Raw genomic sequence first — 16,864 nt, 5'->3', positions numbered from 1 at the left:
AGCGAGGTGCTTTGAGGTCCTGGGGGTGAGACTTAAGGCTCTCGGAGCTGCTCTCTTTGGCGGTCCTGGTCCTCGGAGGTCCCAGCAAAACCCCCGCTGTCGCGACCGCCCCCGAGGCTCCCAGACATCTCTCCGTCCTGCATCTGCACTCCTGCTCCGAGCCCAGCATGAAAGCCATCAGCCCGGTGCGCTCCGTCCGGAGCTGCTACGAGGCCGTTTGCTGCCTCTCGGAGCAGAGTTTGGCCATCGCCCGGGGCAGCCACAACAAGAGCCCGGCCTTGGAAGAACCCATGAACCTGCTCTACGATATGAACGACTGCTATTCGAAATTGCGGGAGCTGGTGCCGGGGATCCCTCAAGGCACCAAGGTGAGCCAGGTGGAGATCCTGCAGCACGTCATAGACTACATCTTCGACCTCCAGATCGTGCTGGAGGAGGGGTCCAAGGGCCGCGACCCCTCTTCCGAGACCACCCTGCTCTCCCTTAAGGTAAGGATCGCTTCGGGCTGGGGGCTAGGTATGTTGATTTGGGGAGAGAGGTTGTGTTTGGTTGGAGGCGATGACGAGTAGGGACGGGGGCGCTTGCAGGGTCCCCGAGTGTGTTGGTGGGTCATGGCACGGTGGGGAATGGGGACGAGTGGGGACCACCAGCCGCCGGGGTCATCTTAAGCCCTGTCCTGTCTCTTCGCAGGCGGCTGAACTCTCCTCAGAACTCTGCGCCAAAGACGAGAGAAGTTTGTGTCATTAACGCCACCTCCATCAGGTGAGTGTCACCCCCAGTCACCACGACCACCATCCACAGCTCAGTCCTCCCGATATGCCCGCACCCCAGGTACAGTGCCGGGCCCCCCTCCCGCCGCCCAGCATCAAAATCCCCAGGGGACCGATCCCAAGCAACCCATGCTCCCCTCTTCCCAGTTCCCCCTCGCACCCCAATTTTTCACCATCCGCATCCCAGTCCACCTCCCCCAGCTCACCGCCGATATCGATCCAAATAACGCAAAACAGTGCTCCCCCTTTCTGCAGTCCTCCCCCCAAGCTTCCCCACTGCACCCCAGTCCCCTGTCAGCACCAACCCAACCCAAGCATCCCCCTCCGGGGGCCAGATACCGACCCCGAGCACCGTGGTTTCCCGGCTCCCACCCCCTCTTTCGAAATCTCCATCCCCAACCCCACTTATCACTACACTAATTACCACTATTATTTTTTTTTCCTCCCTCTCTTCTCTCACCTCCCGATGCCAATTAGCAAACAGGCAGCGAGTGTCGGTTCCTGGTTCGTTATCAGCCGGAGGTAAATAGCAGCTTCCTCCGTGGCGCCGGGCTGTCTGCGACTTACCGGCCCCGGCATCGCCTCCCCCGGGCCCGGGCACCGCGAGTGGGGAGCGGCTGGTTCCGACCCCCCTAGCCTTCCACCGCCAGCATCCCACCCACGGAACTCAGCATCCCAGCTTTGGACCCGAACTCGCATGAGATATTTTTAATGATAGACTGATGATGAAGAGGAGGTTGTCTGTATATTTTTGGATTATAGCAGCGAGTCATTTTTTTTTTAAAGGTGTTTAATGGGATGGTGGGGTGGGGATTAGGGGGTTTTGGGGAGGGGGGAACAAACATCCTCGAGTATGAACCAAACTCTCTGGGGCTGTGGCCTCGTGTATTGTGGAGCTCTATACTAGAGTAATAACTTTTTGTACCTTTTGTGCAGGAAGGTGAATTTCTGCAAATGTGCCTTGTACTTGCTTTATAAACTTTTTATAAAAGTTACCATTTTTACATAATAAAAACCAGATAATTTTTATCAGTTTTTCTCCTTCATCACTGGGGTGGAAGGAGCTAGGGTGAATCCCTGGGTGGGAAAACTACCCCGTGGGGGGTGGGAGCCTCCCAAGCTCTGATGGGAACTCCTAGGGTTACTGTAGGAATCTCCACAATTGTGTAACAGCCTTGAAATGTCAGCTCAGGTATGGGAGGAATTAACCCTAGGCTGCCGGCTATTTTGGGTGCTGCTCTGCTTATCTGATACCGAAGGAGTGAAGACTGTGCTGAGCCCCGGGAACCATCTGGAGGTGTAGCTGGAGCCCTGGGAAGGAGAGGAAAAGATGCTTTTCCCACTTTAAGCCACGTGCAAATTGGCTGCTTGACCATCAGCTTCCATCCTGAAGCTGGATTAGAGCTTCTGTGGTGCTGGAAGGGATGAGGCTGCTCCCCCAGGATATACCCCACAGCGGTAGAGGAGTTTCTGGGCTGCTTTTGCTGCCTCAGGTAGTATTCAGAGAGCGGTCCCTACCCAGCCTGATCTCCCTGGGGTTGACACCCTAAGGAAGGGGTGCTGGGAGCAAAAGTGCTTTTCCCTCCCATTGGGTAATGCTGCAGTTTCCCTTTGGCCCAGGAGCAGATGTGTCCCCCGGCTGGCTCAGATGTGGTGCTGGATCATGCTCCCTGGGGAAGGTGCTGGCCTGCCTAGCATGAAGTTAAATTAACTTCACCCCCACTTGCAGCACCATCATCTTCATCCCCTGTGCTGGCCTCTGGTTTTGCTGTGGTGGGCTTAGCCAGGCATGATGTGGGTCCAACACCCATGGCATTGGGGTGTCCCCAGGGTTCTCCAGCATGGAGCATGGGTTAGGGGCCGCATCATGGGAGGAGAAGGAGGGAGAAGACACAGGCGTCTTGGAGCACAGTGATACAGATCTTTGCCCACACACATTGGCTTCAGCCTCTATCCCAGTGACAGCCAACGGCAGCTTGGGATGCAGCCAGCACCTGCCAAACACCCCCTTGTCCACGAGCATTTCCACAGGGAAAAGCAGCACCTGGTCCAACTGGATCACCAGCCCCCAGGAACTTTCATCTCTCCTCCCAGCTCGATGTCCCCCAGCTCCCCAGGACACAGTATCCTCAGGCACCCCTGGGTGGGGTGGGATGCCGTGACAACGGCTGCCCAGGCATGGTGGGAAGCAGGTGAGGGTGTCCATCCAGAAATCACTGCATCTGAGAACAGAGCTGTTGTTATGCTCGCAGCTAAAAATAGGCTTTTGCTATCTCCACTGGCTTTTGGCTCTGGAGGAAAGGCAAGGGGTGGGTTAGGGGTGAGTGTCCCCATGTTCACCCTGGTGTCATGGTCCTCCAGCTGTGCCAGTGCTGATGTGCCAAAGGGATTTACATTGGATGGGTGGGAAAAGCACCCTGAGCATGAGCCGAAGGATATGGATGAGTCTGGGTACCTGGAAAGTGGGGTTTCTTGAAGTGTGAGCTCTCCAGGTCCCAATGGGTCCCCCATCAGGGATGATGGTGGTGGAAATCCTGGACTCGCGGGAGCATTAGTGAGCCTATTTTGAGGCTGGGTTACTGGCAGAAGTGGAGCTAGGCGCTGGTGGAGTGGGAGAAACCAGTCCTGCTGGGGCTTTTTGGATGGAAACAGCACTGGGGAGGTAGAGGGGGACTCCAGCCCCCAGGGAGCAGAGGGCGGCCCCTGCTACTGTCCCCTCTCAGGGATGAGGGAAGGGGATTCCCGAGACCAGGGGCTGTGGGATTTGGCAGGGTGTAGGTTTGGCTCTAGCTCCCAAGAAGCCTCCCAGGGCCGTTACCTCCTCCGCGAGGTGGATGGATCCCGGCGCCTTGCCCGGAACAGCCGCCCCGACACTCCCGGACTCTGGCACAAGCCTCATTCACACCCCGCTGGCTCCCCAGACTTGGGCTGTCAGCTGCCACCGCTTTCCTTGAAACTCCTCTTAAAAAAAAAAAAAAAAAACAAAACCAAAAAAAACCCAAACAACAGCAAACAAAAACCAAAACAATACAAAAGCAACCAACCAACCAAACAAAACACCAGTAAAAATAATTGCTGGGACTGGGATTTACCCCGTGGGCCAAATCGATTTACCTCGGGGGGAAGGTTTACCCCATGCTGCAGATTTATCCTGGCTGTTGTGGGATGCCGATGCTTTCCTGGAAAACACTGATTAAAACTAAATAAATAAATAAATAAATAAATGGAAACGGGAAAAACACATGGCTAAAAATAGCCGCAGGGGCCGAGATTTACCTCGAGGGGGCGTGGGGGGGGGGGGGGGTGGGGGTGGAACAGCTGGAACGAGAAAAATGCTCCTGGCCGAGTAAGCCCGGCTTCACTTTTACCACGCCAGCTACACTGCAGGGATGAAGGAAAGAGGTTGAGGAGGGCAAAAACCAATAGCGGGGGGCGGGGAGTGGTGAAGGTCGAGCGCGGCCCCGCCGCGGTGCCGGTGGCCCCTGGGCCGGCTCGTTCGCCTCTTGGCAAGCGCCGGAGTCTGATGCAATCGCTGCTCTGACGGAGGCGGCGGTTCCCACCTGTATTTGCCATTGTGTGCCCGGAGCTGTTTGCAGGTGTTTGCTGGCGCCGCGCTGTCTGAGCCGCACTTCCCTCCTCCTCCTCCTCCTCCTCCTCCTCCTCCTCCTCCTCCTCCTCCTCCTCTTCCCGCTGGTGCCCCGGCCAAGGCCCCCTCGCCCCCCCGCCCGGCTCCCCGCCGCTGACACAAATGCTGCGCGCACACGCGTGACCTTGGCCAGGCGCGCTCACGCGTGGAGAGGGTTTCTGGCCGCTGAGCGAGGGTGCGCGCACGCACATGTGTGCTTACTACACGGCTAGGCTAACACGCGTGGTAGATGCATATTCACATGCGTGTGCACGTACGCGCACACGGCCGTGTGCACTCACACACCTGTGTGCGCTCATCCACGTGACTACCCTGACATGTCTCTGTGCACGCACACGTGCATGCACAGGAGGGCTCACCCCGCAAACCAACCTGTGTAGGGGCTCATTACCCCCTTGGCTGGGACTCCCGGACACGCTGCGGAATTGGAGGAGGCTATTCCTGCTCCCTCTCCACCCCCGTGCAGACCACCCTCTGTCCGGGCAGCCAACTCGCGTGTTCCTGTCAGCCCTCGTCTTCCCTTTCCCACAGGTGACATCGGGGGTTTTGTCCCGCGGTGGGACAGAGGCTTCACACCCGTCCCAAAATCTGCCGATGTCGACGCGGGACGCAGCCGGAGTGCTGCGGGCGCTGCAGCCGCGACTCGCTGCTGCCGTCTCCAGGGCAGAGGAAGGAGAGCCCGGCACACTGGGAAGGTTCTCCCCTCGGGAAGAGCTGGGTTTTCAGATTTCCTCCGGTGTACCCTTGGAAACGACCAGGACTTCCCCCGATACCTACCCCGGCAAGAATTAAGATATCTTCTAGTGTTCCACTTGGACCAGGACCTTCTCCGGTGCTCTTTAGAAAGGACTGGGACTCCTCTGTTGCCCCCATTCTGGGCACAGGGGTGTGTGGCATTGGGCTGTGGGGGCTGCTGGCCACTTGTGCTTGACTGGTGGCCCATGACTCCTGGGACAGTTGTTCCCCCACCCTGGGCAGAGCCATAGGGCACCAGCACCCCTTGTACACCCTCTCTCCTGGGAATGTTCCTCGGGGAGGAACATTAGGGGATGGGGTCTCATGTGGGGTCCACAGTGCAGCTTCAGCCCCCTGTTTCCGGGATATAGTCAACCTCCTCCTTGTGCTCTGCATCCTGATGAGGTCCCTCATCTCCAAGCTGAATATCCAAAAGATTTTCCAGATTCTGAGGTGAGCAAGGATGTGGGAGCTGTACCCCTAAGCCTCTGGTGGTGCTGTCTTGGTAGAGATGCAGTGGCCCAGATGTGGTGCCACTATTTCATGTGCTGAATCTGCACTGGGAAAAGCAACATCATTGCTTGTTTGTGCCATCAGCTCTTCACCTTGCTTTTGGGGTGCTGTTCAGACCCTGCCAAGACTCTTGGGGGAGAAGTTAGGAGAGCTCTCCCGGCTCCTGTACCCACCGTGGCTAGCACAGTGATGGGATCTCTTGCCTTGCCCCAGGGTGGGGAGGCTGGTCAAGCAGCTGGTTGGGATGCTTCAGGCTATCCACAAGGTCATCTCAGACCTCTGCAACATCATGGAATGAGATGGTCTCTAAGGTCCTTTCCAATCCAAACCCCTCTGGTTTGTAGGGTGGAAGCTGGTGCATGGGCCACACTTCTGGACACCTTGGTGTCACAGGGAGATACAGATCTGTGTCTTCTGGTATGGGAGAGGACTTTGTTGGTGGAAAACCATGGCTAGAAAGGCAGGAAAAGGCTTATTGAGCAACTATTGGGTAGTGGAAAAGATGCCCTTGACTCCTCCCTCAGCTGTCCCCACAGTACAGCTGAGGGGGTGAGGGCCAACAAGTTTTCCCATCTTCTGGGTCAGCCCTTGCCCCAGTGAGGTCACGCTAACATGTGGGGATGTCACCTCTGCTTTGTCCAAACTGGAGTTGAGCACACAAGCTGCCAGGCCCTCCCCATACCCCAATGTCCTTATCCCAAGGGTCACCCACTGGAGCGAGCCCCAGGCGGGCAACTGATACAAATTTATCCACCCTGCTAGGCATGGCCTTGTCTTTGTGCGCTGGGATGGAGACAGCAGTTGCCTTGCTCCCACAGAGGGGAAGGAGAAGGCCTGGGTGGATTGATTTGCCAGGCTCAACCATGCTCCGGGCACAGGGGCCGCACTGCCCAGCTGGGGTGGCATCGCTGCTGCCAGGCCTCTGCTCTGCCCCAAAGTCTCGCCCAGTGGGAGGTAAATGTCTATGCTGCATCCCGGGCTACTGGAACGTTTCTGGGTGTCCCTCCCAGCTGAGCTGGAGTCCGGAGGTCTGGTGTCCTTCCTTGTCCACAGCAGAGGCCATGGCCAGCACGTGTATCCTTCTGTCTGTATTCCAGGAGGCTTCTTCACATTATCTGGGATTACCCTTCTCCCAGACCTGAGCATGGAGTTGGCTCTTCCTGGAGAGGAGAATGATGGAGAGAAGAACAATGGGGAGGAGTCAATGGATGGAGGAAACCAGGTGATGGAGAAGAATCAGGGAATGGAGAGGAACCTGGGGATAGAGACAAACAAGGTGATGGACAGGAACCAAGGGACAAAGAGGAACCAACTCCTGTGGCTTGGTGGCCTCAGCAGGATGAAACCCTGGCTCGTCTCAGTGGCTGTGGTGGCCTTTTACTGGTGCCAGTAAGGGTGAAAGTTGCCCTCACTCAGGGCTTTGCCATTGCCTCCACGATTCCTGTTACTTCTGCACTCTGAAATACCCTGTAGGCCAGCTTGGGTGCCCTTCATCTCCTTTTTCTCCGTCTACTTTGCCAGAAAGATCTGGTGCACTCCAAGGACGTAGGTGGGATGCATGTGGAACATTGGGTGGCAGGTTGAATGAACTGTGAGTGAACCAGGGGCCAAATCTCCTCATGCTGAGCCCCTCTGAGATCCCTGCCCTCCCCCAACAGCACTGTCCCCTGTCAGCAGGGTGGGGAGGCGCCAGGCATCCTCTGGCTGGTGGAGGCAAAAATTTTTTGTTTTAAATACATGCTGCTCCCTCTCCCCTACCCTGGGCTACTGTAACTGCGGATAGGGATGGTGGAACGATGGGAAGGGTGGGATGAGGATGGGAAGATGAAACTTGATGGAGCTGGACAGATATGACAGGACGATGTGGAATGTGGGGTGAGGGGGTTGGAGGGTCGCAGCCCCTGGGCCATACCCACTAGATTGATGGGGGGGCAGTATCTTCTAAAAAAATAAATAAGTAACAGAAAATGTATCCTAGTCCCGATCTCCAACCCAAATGCCCTCCACCCCCAAAACAGGTGCCCCCACCCCCAGCAGGTGGTCTCAAGAAGGCACCTCCCCTTATTTGCATAAATGACCACGCCCGTCGCGCGGTCCCTTTAAGGCCTCTCCCGGCGCGGCACAACCGGCCGCAGCGAAGGGGCGGGGCCACGGCGGCGACAGCCAATCAGCTCGCGGCGTTTTCCGCGGGAAATCCGAATTTCGCGGCACGGGTTTTGGCGCTTAAAAAAAAAAAAAAAAAAAAAAAAAAAAGGAAAGGAGCGCTCGGGGCCGGGCGCGATCGGGCGGGAGCGGAGCCGGGCGCGGGGGTCCCGGCCCAGGTGGGGCCGCGCTCCGGCCCTATACGGCCGCAGTGCGGCTGATTTTGGGGGCCGAATTTTCCGCCGGTATCGGCAGCATCGTCGCCGCGTTCTTCTCTGCAGGTTTTTCGGGGTGGAATTTGGGAACCGGCCGGTGGCATCGCCCGCCGGAACGGCTCTCCGCTCCCCCAAAATGCCGCGGCTGAGATTGTGACCCACCCCCCCTCCCGGCTACGGAATTGCGGGGTGCTCCTGCCCCCTTCCCCGGGCCGGGCTTTCCGGAAAGGACTTTGCAATGCTGCGGCTCCCCAGGGGAGTGTCCCCTGCCCCGGGGAGGGGGGGTACCGCCCTCCCGGCCCCCCCTCCCCACCACCACCCGAAGAAGGTCATGTCAGTGATGGGCTCCTGTGATCCGGGGGCTTCCAGCCTGGGCAGCCCCCCGTTATCCACAGGCGGTTTCACCCAGGTCTACACGCCAGCAGCTGTCAGCGGCCCCGCTTCCCGGGGCGGGTGTCTCTGTGACACCCCCCAGGGCCCCGAGCTCAGGACCCTCTGTTCAGCCTCGGCCGGACGGCTGCCGGTAAGATGTCTGCATCCCGCCTCTTCCTCGGGCATCGCTTCGGGGGCACGGGAGGCTGGGGATGGTGCTGGGTGGGGAGCAGGAGATGTGTAACCCTAGCATGTATAACCCCCTCCCTTTCAAATTTTGCAGCTTGTGTTGGAGTCTGCACCCTCTAATGTGTCTTTCTCGGAGTGGGGGAGGGTGAGGTCTGAAATCAGAAGTCGAAGTGAAATGGCTCAGATGTTTCTCAACTTCCCCTCACCCCTGCGTGCCCGCGGCTCCGGCTTCCGCTTCTTGGCCTTTTTCGGCCTCTTTTCCTCTCTCCAGCTTGCAAAAAGTCCGGGTTGTGCCTCAACACCCGCTCAGCAATCCCAGGCCCTTTAAGAAGCCCTTTCTATGGTGGAGAAATGAGGAATGGGTACATTCCCTACCCTGCCTGCTCTGGGTAGGGGGCACCAGCGCTGCTGACTGGCTCGCCCCACTTTGGAGCTGTGACCCCCGTTGTGACCCGTCAGCCCGGAATGTGGGGCAGCACGGGACAGGGGTGCTACAGCGTCGCTTTCCAAGCTTGGTTTCTGCCCGTGGTTACGGTGGGACTGGCAATGACTGTTTTTTTATTTTTTTGGGTGGCGGTGTCTCATCCTCCACGGATCGCTCCAAGGCTTCGTAGCTCAGACGCTGATGCTGGGACTTGTGTAGGGGGTTGCTGTCCCATATCCCTGCCGCCAAGCCGCGGCATCACGGCTGTGTTTGCAAAGCCCAGCACTAAGCTATAAAGCTCCCTCTAAAGAGCGAAAGTGAGGCACAGGTCGGGTGCTGGCCCCGTGCCCACTGTCACCGTGCACAGGAGGCTCTGCCCCGCCGGTCCCTGCTCCCGGAGGGCCCCCTCCGAGTCCCCGGCCCGTTGGCCCCGCTGGCAGCTGGCATTTAATTCCTGCCTGCTCCAGCCTGGGCACACATCCAGCCCTCACTGTGAGCCTCTGTTCTCCTCGGTCCTGGGAGGAATCCCAGACCCTGCTAACACTGATTGAGTTCTCCCAAAGCTTGATTTATTTATTTATTCCCCACCCCGCCCTTTCCCAATCCCTAATGCTTGGTGCCAGCTGGGGACATTGCCGCGGCGGGGGGAGAGGGAGTGTCTTTGCTTCCCCTTTTGTGCCATGGCTGGGGGGCTGGATGCGGCTGTTTTGAGTCCCCATCCCAGGGGATTTTGGGACCACCTGTCTCCTCTCGGCGTCTTTGTCTCCGAGCCGCACGAGACATCCTGCACTGCCAGGGGCTGTTGTTTAAGAAGACACCATCATTGCTGCCCCCTCCCTTAAAAACACCCCATAGACTCCCAGTACCATTTCTGTGGATGTGCAGAGTTGGTTTTGGGCTAATGGCCCCTTTGTCATCATCATTGTTATGGGCTCAGAGTACTCCTTCCTGCCACTGTCCCCTAAATGTGGCTGGTGAGGGGGGCGGGGGGGGGGGGGGGCGGGCTCGTGTGACACTTGAGGACATGAAGTGCTTGTCCTTAAGTGACACCTGGAATCAAGACGTTTGGGCTAACGGCCTCTTTGTCATCATCACCACCATCATCATCACCCACACAAGCAGATGTTGCAGGTGCTGCTGTGCATAACTGTCCCTTGAACAGGGTCTGGGGGGCTCATGTAACACCTGGGGACATGACGTGCTCCTCTATCCCCCTTGGTGGCTTGCGAGAGGCGTTTTCCCCCGTCCCCATCTCATTTCCTGCTGCCATTATCCCACTCGCGGTGCTGAAATACTATTTCCAGCCCCGGTATGGCACCCGCAGCCCTGACAGCTGGGGTTCCTGCCGCACACACCCTGTTCATGGTACAACCTTTGTGTGCAGAGCCCAGGCGATCAGATACGAGTGCTTCCTCCCGATTCCCAAGCAGGGCAATTGCGGCCGCTCCCACCGGCTTTGTGCCACATGAGCGATCTGGGATCACATGGAGGAGCCTATCACCCCGCGGGAAAGCAGGATGGGTTGTCTCTCGTTGCCCAAAAAAGCCTTAAATTTACCCTACTCTCCAGTTTGAGGGCTCTGGAGTAATTGAATGTGTTTTCCTCTAGGGAAAAATGTGTATTTTGGAGTGGTTTTAGCCCACACCAATCCTGTCATCCGTGTTTGCCCATCTCTTGCGGCTATAGGGGCTCTGGAGTCTCTACAGGGTGCTTAGGGCTATGCAGGAACACTGGAGAGAGGGGTGTTTCTGACACAGAGTCCCAGCTCCCCAGCCTGAGCAAGGGCGTCCAGAGTCTGCTGTGGTTCTGTATGAGCTGGCAGGGCTGAGCCCTCTGTGCAAAGAACACCCGAGAGTGGCAGCCCCTGTGGGTGCTGGGTTGTGGGAGAACATTGTTAGGAGCACCCCAGATTCTACAGGAGTGACATAATCCCATCCCACCTTGATCCCAAGCTGATTCAAAGGGTTTTCTGCATGGGCAAAAGAGGGGATTTTTGAGGGAGGGATGGCTGGGTAAGTGTGATTTTGCTGCTGCCCTTGGAGGGGCTTTTTTGGCTATGGCTTTTAAGCTCCTCTCTGCCGGGGAACATCTCCCCGGGTGGGGCTATGGGAGGGGATGCAGGTGTCGGCTGCACCCCAGACCAGGTAGGTGCAGTACCTGGGGTGAGGATACTGCCTTCCTCCCCAGTGCAGGGTGGTCTTACTGTCCCCCAAATCTGGGATCAGCCTCCATTCTCCAAGGCAGTGGGAGCTGCACCTCTGGGGGTCTGACCCAACAGGCACTTGGCACAAGCAAGCAGCAGGATTGCCCCTTGGCTCCCTGCCAGCTCTGAGTGCCCAACCCCAGGCACTGCGTTCCCACGCCCCCGTGGGGGCGGTGGGACTGATAAAAGGGGGAACTGGGGGGAGCTCCATAAAGGCCGGGCAGAGCCCGGGCAAGCCCGGAGAAGGCAGTGGATGCTGTTGAAAGGGAAGGTTGGCAGGAGGAGCTCCTTGCGGGGGGGTGGGGGGACTGAGGGATGCTCTGATGCTTGGGCTGGGTGCAGGGTGTAGCCCCTGGCGCCAGGGCTGGGCTCAGGGCTGCTTGGCAGGCAGAGCTGGCAGGGGGCCCAGCCTGCCCCCTCACTGCCTTATATACCCCCAAAATTTTGGGGTCAAGCCTGATTTCCCACCCCCACCGTCATATTGGGGTGCAGATGGTGTATTCCCACATCCTGGGGAGCCATGGCTGGGGGCTGGCAAGTGGCATGGGGTGGTCCTGACATATCTTGGGGAGGTCTTTGGGTTTGGACCCTGCTTCCCTACCTACTCTGGTTCATCCCACCACCCCCCCTCAGTGCTGGTAGGGTGCTGGGAGCCCCTCACTGTGCCCCACTCAGCTGTTGTGTGCCTAATCCTGCCCAGCTTGGGGGATGGCAGCTGTGTCACAGGAGGGAGCCCCTTGTCCATTGTCCCTTACTGGTGGGGTCCTGCCGCTGTCTGAGCCCACCAAGCCCCCACCCCCCAAACCTACACCTGGGGAAGCAGGGGTCCCTCTTTATCCCCTCCTGCACATGGGGAGGGGGGATTCAGAGGGTTTGGAGGTGTCTGGACACACCAGGACCTGCTATGGGTTGCTCCGTGCCTCCATTTCCCCATTGCTTGGGAGAGGTGGGGTGCAGCTGACCTCCCCAGCAGTGATGGGAACTGCGGCCATGGCCACGCATGCTGGAGGAGCAAGGGATACTGGGGGCTGGGGGTGATGCCCACCCTCCCGTGCTGGCAGAAGGATGGGGTCTTATCTGAGGCAGGTGTTTCCCATGCACTCAGCATTAACCGTTGTGGTGCCGGCAGCTCCGGGGCAGATTCGGGGGAACGAGGCTGGGGTTGGAGGCAAGTTCACTGGGAAAAACCTGCTTGGGGAAGCGCGGGAGGGAACAGATTCCCACAGGAGCTCGCCACCAACCTGGCTCTGGAGGGGTGGAAAACAGCCCTTGGCGCCTCCCTGCCAGCCCCCTCCGGTGGGAATGAGGCCGAGGTGCCCAACCCTTCCCTGCAAAGGGCGTTGTGCTCCCAAGGGAGCCACCGTCGGAGCCCTCACAGGCACCTGGGTGCCATGCGACATGTGCTGGGGGGAGCCCTGTGGGACAGCCCGGCCCGGGAGCAGGTATGGGGGGAGGTCGGGATGGGGTGGGGAGGCTGCTTTCTGCTGCTGAGCCGAAGTGTTCCCTCTCAGATCGCCCGGTGCATGTTTGTGGGTGTGTAGGAGTCCTGGGGGGTTTGTTTGCATGGGGGGGGTGGGGTGGGGTGATGACACCCTCCAGTTCTCCTGTGAATTTATTCTGCTGTACTCTTCCCAGGGTCCCTTCTGCCCATGTGCTGCTTGGGGTTCCTTGGGGGGCATTTCAAGGAGCTGCATGCCCTGCCGAAGGGACAGCAGGTGCAGGGATGTTTGTCTGCCCTCTCAGAACCCAGCATACCCCCCCTCACCCTAGTTTCCCTCCAGCTGGGTACATGTGTCCAGGGCACCCAGGGGTCACAGGAGGGGCTGAACCCAGCTGGTCCCAGGTGTGCTGGTGGCAGCTGGGTGCCCTCAGCTGCCTCAACCATGACCTGGGTGGGAGGGGGGAAGTGAAATCCTGCACCCCAGTGGGCCAGCTGGCAGGGTGGGAGGGTCTGGCTTTGGAGTTGCCACATTCCCAGGGGTCAGCCTGTGGAGCCCTGCCAGGAGCTGGGGGTGAGGGGAAATCTGAGTAGGTTCCCTGTGACTGCCGGGCTGTGCAGGAAGTCATGGGGGATGACGGGACCCCTTATCTCCTCTCTGTCCAGTTTTCCCAGTGGCCTCTCACACTGCTGGGTTCTGCTGTGTCCCTTTCCAAAAGGAGTATTGCAACTGGATGAGCCTCTTGCAGGATTCCCTCACCTCAGGATGTGGTGCTCAGGGCTTGGCTGATGGCCCTTGGGGGCCTGGGGAACTCAGAGGGGTGTTTGGCTTGATCACAATGCAGGGTTTTCTCTCATGCTTCAGGCCAAGAGGAAGCTGGACCTGGAGGGCCCCGAATTTCGCACACCCAAGGGGAAGGGCTGGACACTGGCACAGGTCCCCAGCCCCAGAAGTAAGTGATGCGAGTAGGGTGAAACGGGGCAGGGGAAGCTGGGGGGAGCAGACTCCACTTCTCTTCCCTCTTAGAACCATGTCCCCTCTAGCACTACCTCATGTCACCTCCAGCCCACATCCCACACTAAGGAGAGAATGGGAGGGGATCTGCCCAAGTGATACCTCCATCCCATGGACCTGGCTCAGGGGAGGATTGGAGAAGTCTCTGGTCTCCAACCCTATGTGACCTCAGTTTCACATCTGACACTAAAGAAAGGAAAACGTGGTTTCTCATGTCTAGCCCCATGTCACCTCCATCCCACATCCCAAACTAAGGAGAGAATGGGAGCATCTGTCATTTCCCCACAGCCCCCAAGTCTCCTGGGGAGAAGACTCGCTACGACACCTCACTGGGTCTGCTTACCAAAAAATTCATCTGTTTGCTGAACGAGTCTTCCGATGGTGTTGTGGATCTGAACCGGGCTGCTGAGGTGCTGGAGGTCCAGAAACGTCGCATCTACGACATCACCAATGTACTGGAGGGCATCCAGCTCATCCGCAAGAAATCCAAGAACCACATCCAGTGGATGTAAAGGATGCTGGGCATCTGAAAATGGAACATGGGATGGGGCAGGGTGGGGGACACAGGGCTTGAAGACACATAGGGTGTGCTGTGCCATCACTCAGATGCCATCTCCATTGGCAGGGGGACAGGGATCTTTGAGGATGCAGCAATGGTGGCGAAGCAACAAGTGCTGAGTGGGGAACTGGCTGAACTGGCTAGGACAGAGAGGATGCTGGACCAGCTCATGCAGAACTGTGCCCTGCAGATCCAGCAGCTGGCTGACAACGAGACCAACCAGAGATATCCTTGCTGAGGGAGTTGGGAGGGAGGACAGGGTCTTAGGAACCCCTCTGAGCCTTTTCTCCAGTTGGATTTTTCTGGGACTGGGGGGTGTTTGGAGGGATGCAAGGGTTGAAGTCCTGCTTGCAGCCCCCCCTTTTCCTATACCTCATCGCTGTCCACGCTGGCATACGTCACCTATCAGGACCTCCGTGCCATCGGCAGCTTCCAGGAGCAGACGGTGATTGCTGTGAAGGCTCCCCCTGAGACGCAGCTGGAGGTGCCAGATTTCAGCCAGGTGTGTGTGGGTACTGCTGGATCCGTGCCACACTCAATGGGCCCCTCTGGGGAGTCCTAAGGACACATCCCAGCATGACCCTGGGTGGTTTTGGGGTGTCTCCATGGGGTTGTTTGACCCTGAACTGGTCCTTCAAGGGTTGCAATGCTCCAGCTGGATCCCTCATGGGCTGGGGTTAGTAGAGTGGGTGACCTTCTGGGTGTCCCCCTGAGCTTTACTCTGTCCTCCCAGGAGAACTTCCAGCTCTACTTGAAGAGCACCAGTGGTCCCATCGAGGTGTACCTCTGCCCAGAGGAGATCACGGAGGAGAGCCCCACCAAGGACCACCCTGTCCCCTCTGCTGCCACCTCTGCACAGGACCACCCTGTATCCCTTTCCCTGCCAAACAGCTCCCCATCAGCCACACAGCCACCCCACCCCATCTCCCAGAGCTGGGGGGGCACAGGAACTGCTCTCTCACCCCCATCTCTGCCTCTCCCCATCCAGGGGGGACCCAGCTCACTGCTGGAGATGGAACCTGGGCTCCTGGGCTCCCCTGCCCACCTTCTGCAGCAGACAGAGGACCAGCTGCCCTGCCCCCCCTCCCACCTGGACTTGGGACCCTCTGTCACCTTCTCGCCCCCCCTGGAACAGGATGACTATCTCTGGGGGCTTGAGGGCGAGGGAGTCACAGACCTCTTTGAGACATATGACCTGGGGGACCTGCTGAAGCACTGAGTGTCCCCCCAGTCCCCATTGCCTTTGTCCCCTCTGGCCACTTGTGTCCTGAGCGTGTGGGAGCTCTGTAGGCTGACTGGAGAGACTGGGGTATGTTGAGGAGCACTGGGTTTTCTGAGGATGACGGGGAGAGGGGGACTTGTGTTGTTCACCCAATGTGGCTTCTGTGCACCCTCTTGGATTGGTTATCACCTCACTGGGTGTGCTCTGGGATCCATCCAGGACCCATCCCAGCATCCGCCCCTAAATCCATGGGGCACTGTGCTTCCCACCACAACCCCCCACCACCCTGTGGATGCTGGTGGACTGGAAGTGTTTTTGGGTGCTCCAGATGACTTAGGGGCACCCTTGGGTGGGAGAGAAACCTCTGCCCAGAATGGGCTGTGTCATGTTTTGGGGTCACTCCCATCTGCTCCTCAGTTAAATTGGTGGTTCTTCATGGTCACAACAGGTCATTTCCAGTGGCATTTTCCCCACCACAGCTGGAATATCTTAAAAACACATCGAGGCAGTAAAGCTGAAGTCACCTTTGGGTGAGGGAAGGATGAAGCTCGCGTGGCTCCAGCAAATCTCAGGCCAAGACATGGAGCCATATTCACTGAGGGGCTTCAGCCCTCTGCCCCAGTCTGTACCAGCTCCCTTCGGCCTCTTGGAGCTACTGGTGCTGGGAGTATCATAACTGGAATATACTAGGAAGAGGTATGCCTGGAGGAGGCGATGACTTGAAGAGAGGGGCTTGGGAAACAGCTTGGGACAAGCCTTGGGACATGGGGTAGCATAGGACTTTTAATTGTGCCATTCCTTGCAAAATATCTGTAATTATTGCACTGTATTTATCTGGGTCCCCCCATTGGTGTGGGGCGGGGAGGGGTTGGATTTATCAGAGGGTGTATTTAAGTTGTCCTTCCTTGGTTGTTGGTGCTCCTGTAGGTTGGCTCAAAAACTTTTAGCACTTGATGTTTTCTGCCCAGGAGGGGTTGAAATAAAATAAAATTTTTGAGTTACAGAGGGCTGTTTTCCTCTAGCAAAATGCTGGAATGGTTTTGGAGGAGGGAGGAGCCGAGCTGGTTTTGCTCCTGTTTTCAGGGTAAAATGGCCTGTTTTGGGGCTTTTTATCTGGCCAGCCTGCTCTGTAGGCACTTGTGGAGAAGGGGTTTGAGATGAAGCTTTGACTGGAGTGAGGAGAATGGGTGTCACCTGCTCAGGTTGATGATTTCCAGCCCAAATCTAGAATAAGCCTTTGCCTCAGCTAGAGCCCCTTCAACCAGGAGCGTGGGAAAAGCCCCACCAGGGCTGGGAGCCAGCTCCCTATGGATCTTGGGGCTGGAGAGGCTTGTGCATCCCACTTTGGGGTCTGCAGAACAAAATCCTGGGGGAGCTGTGTGCATGTCCTTCTTCATGTGTTACCTGTCATGCTGTGACCT

General features: G+C 57.8%; 2 protein-coding genes across 2 annotated transcripts; both read left to right on the top strand.

The window, feature by feature from the left end:
• The first annotated feature begins 167 nt into the window (after window positions 1-167).
• ID3 (inhibitor of DNA binding 3) lies at window positions 168-753 on the top strand. The gene is made up of 2 exons (XM_062509190.1): window positions 168-488; window positions 691-753. Exons 1-2 carry the CDS (start codon window positions 168-170, stop codon window positions 745-747), a joined length of 378 nt encoding a protein of 125 aa, XP_062365174.1. The 3' UTR covers window positions 748-753.
• A 7,506-nt stretch (window positions 754-8,259) lies between these two features.
• E2F2 (E2F transcription factor 2) lies at window positions 8,260-15,440 on the top strand. Its single transcript, XM_062509025.1, has 6 exons — window positions 8,260-8,544; window positions 13,513-13,600; window positions 13,951-14,170; window positions 14,288-14,446; window positions 14,609-14,723; window positions 14,955-15,440. Exons 1-6 carry the CDS (start codon window positions 8,260-8,262, stop codon window positions 15,438-15,440), a joined length of 1,353 nt encoding a protein of 450 aa, XP_062365009.1.
• The last annotated feature ends 1,424 nt before the right edge of the window (window positions 15,441-16,864 follow it).

This window comes from Cinclus cinclus, chromosome 26 (assembly GCF_963662255.1).
Source record: "Cinclus cinclus chromosome 26, bCinCin1.1, whole genome shotgun sequence".
Taxonomy (NCBI): domain Eukaryota; kingdom Metazoa; phylum Chordata; class Aves; order Passeriformes; family Cinclidae; genus Cinclus; species Cinclus cinclus.
Note: the sequence above shows the minus strand (reverse complement) of the source record. Positions and strands in the feature narration are given on the sequence as shown.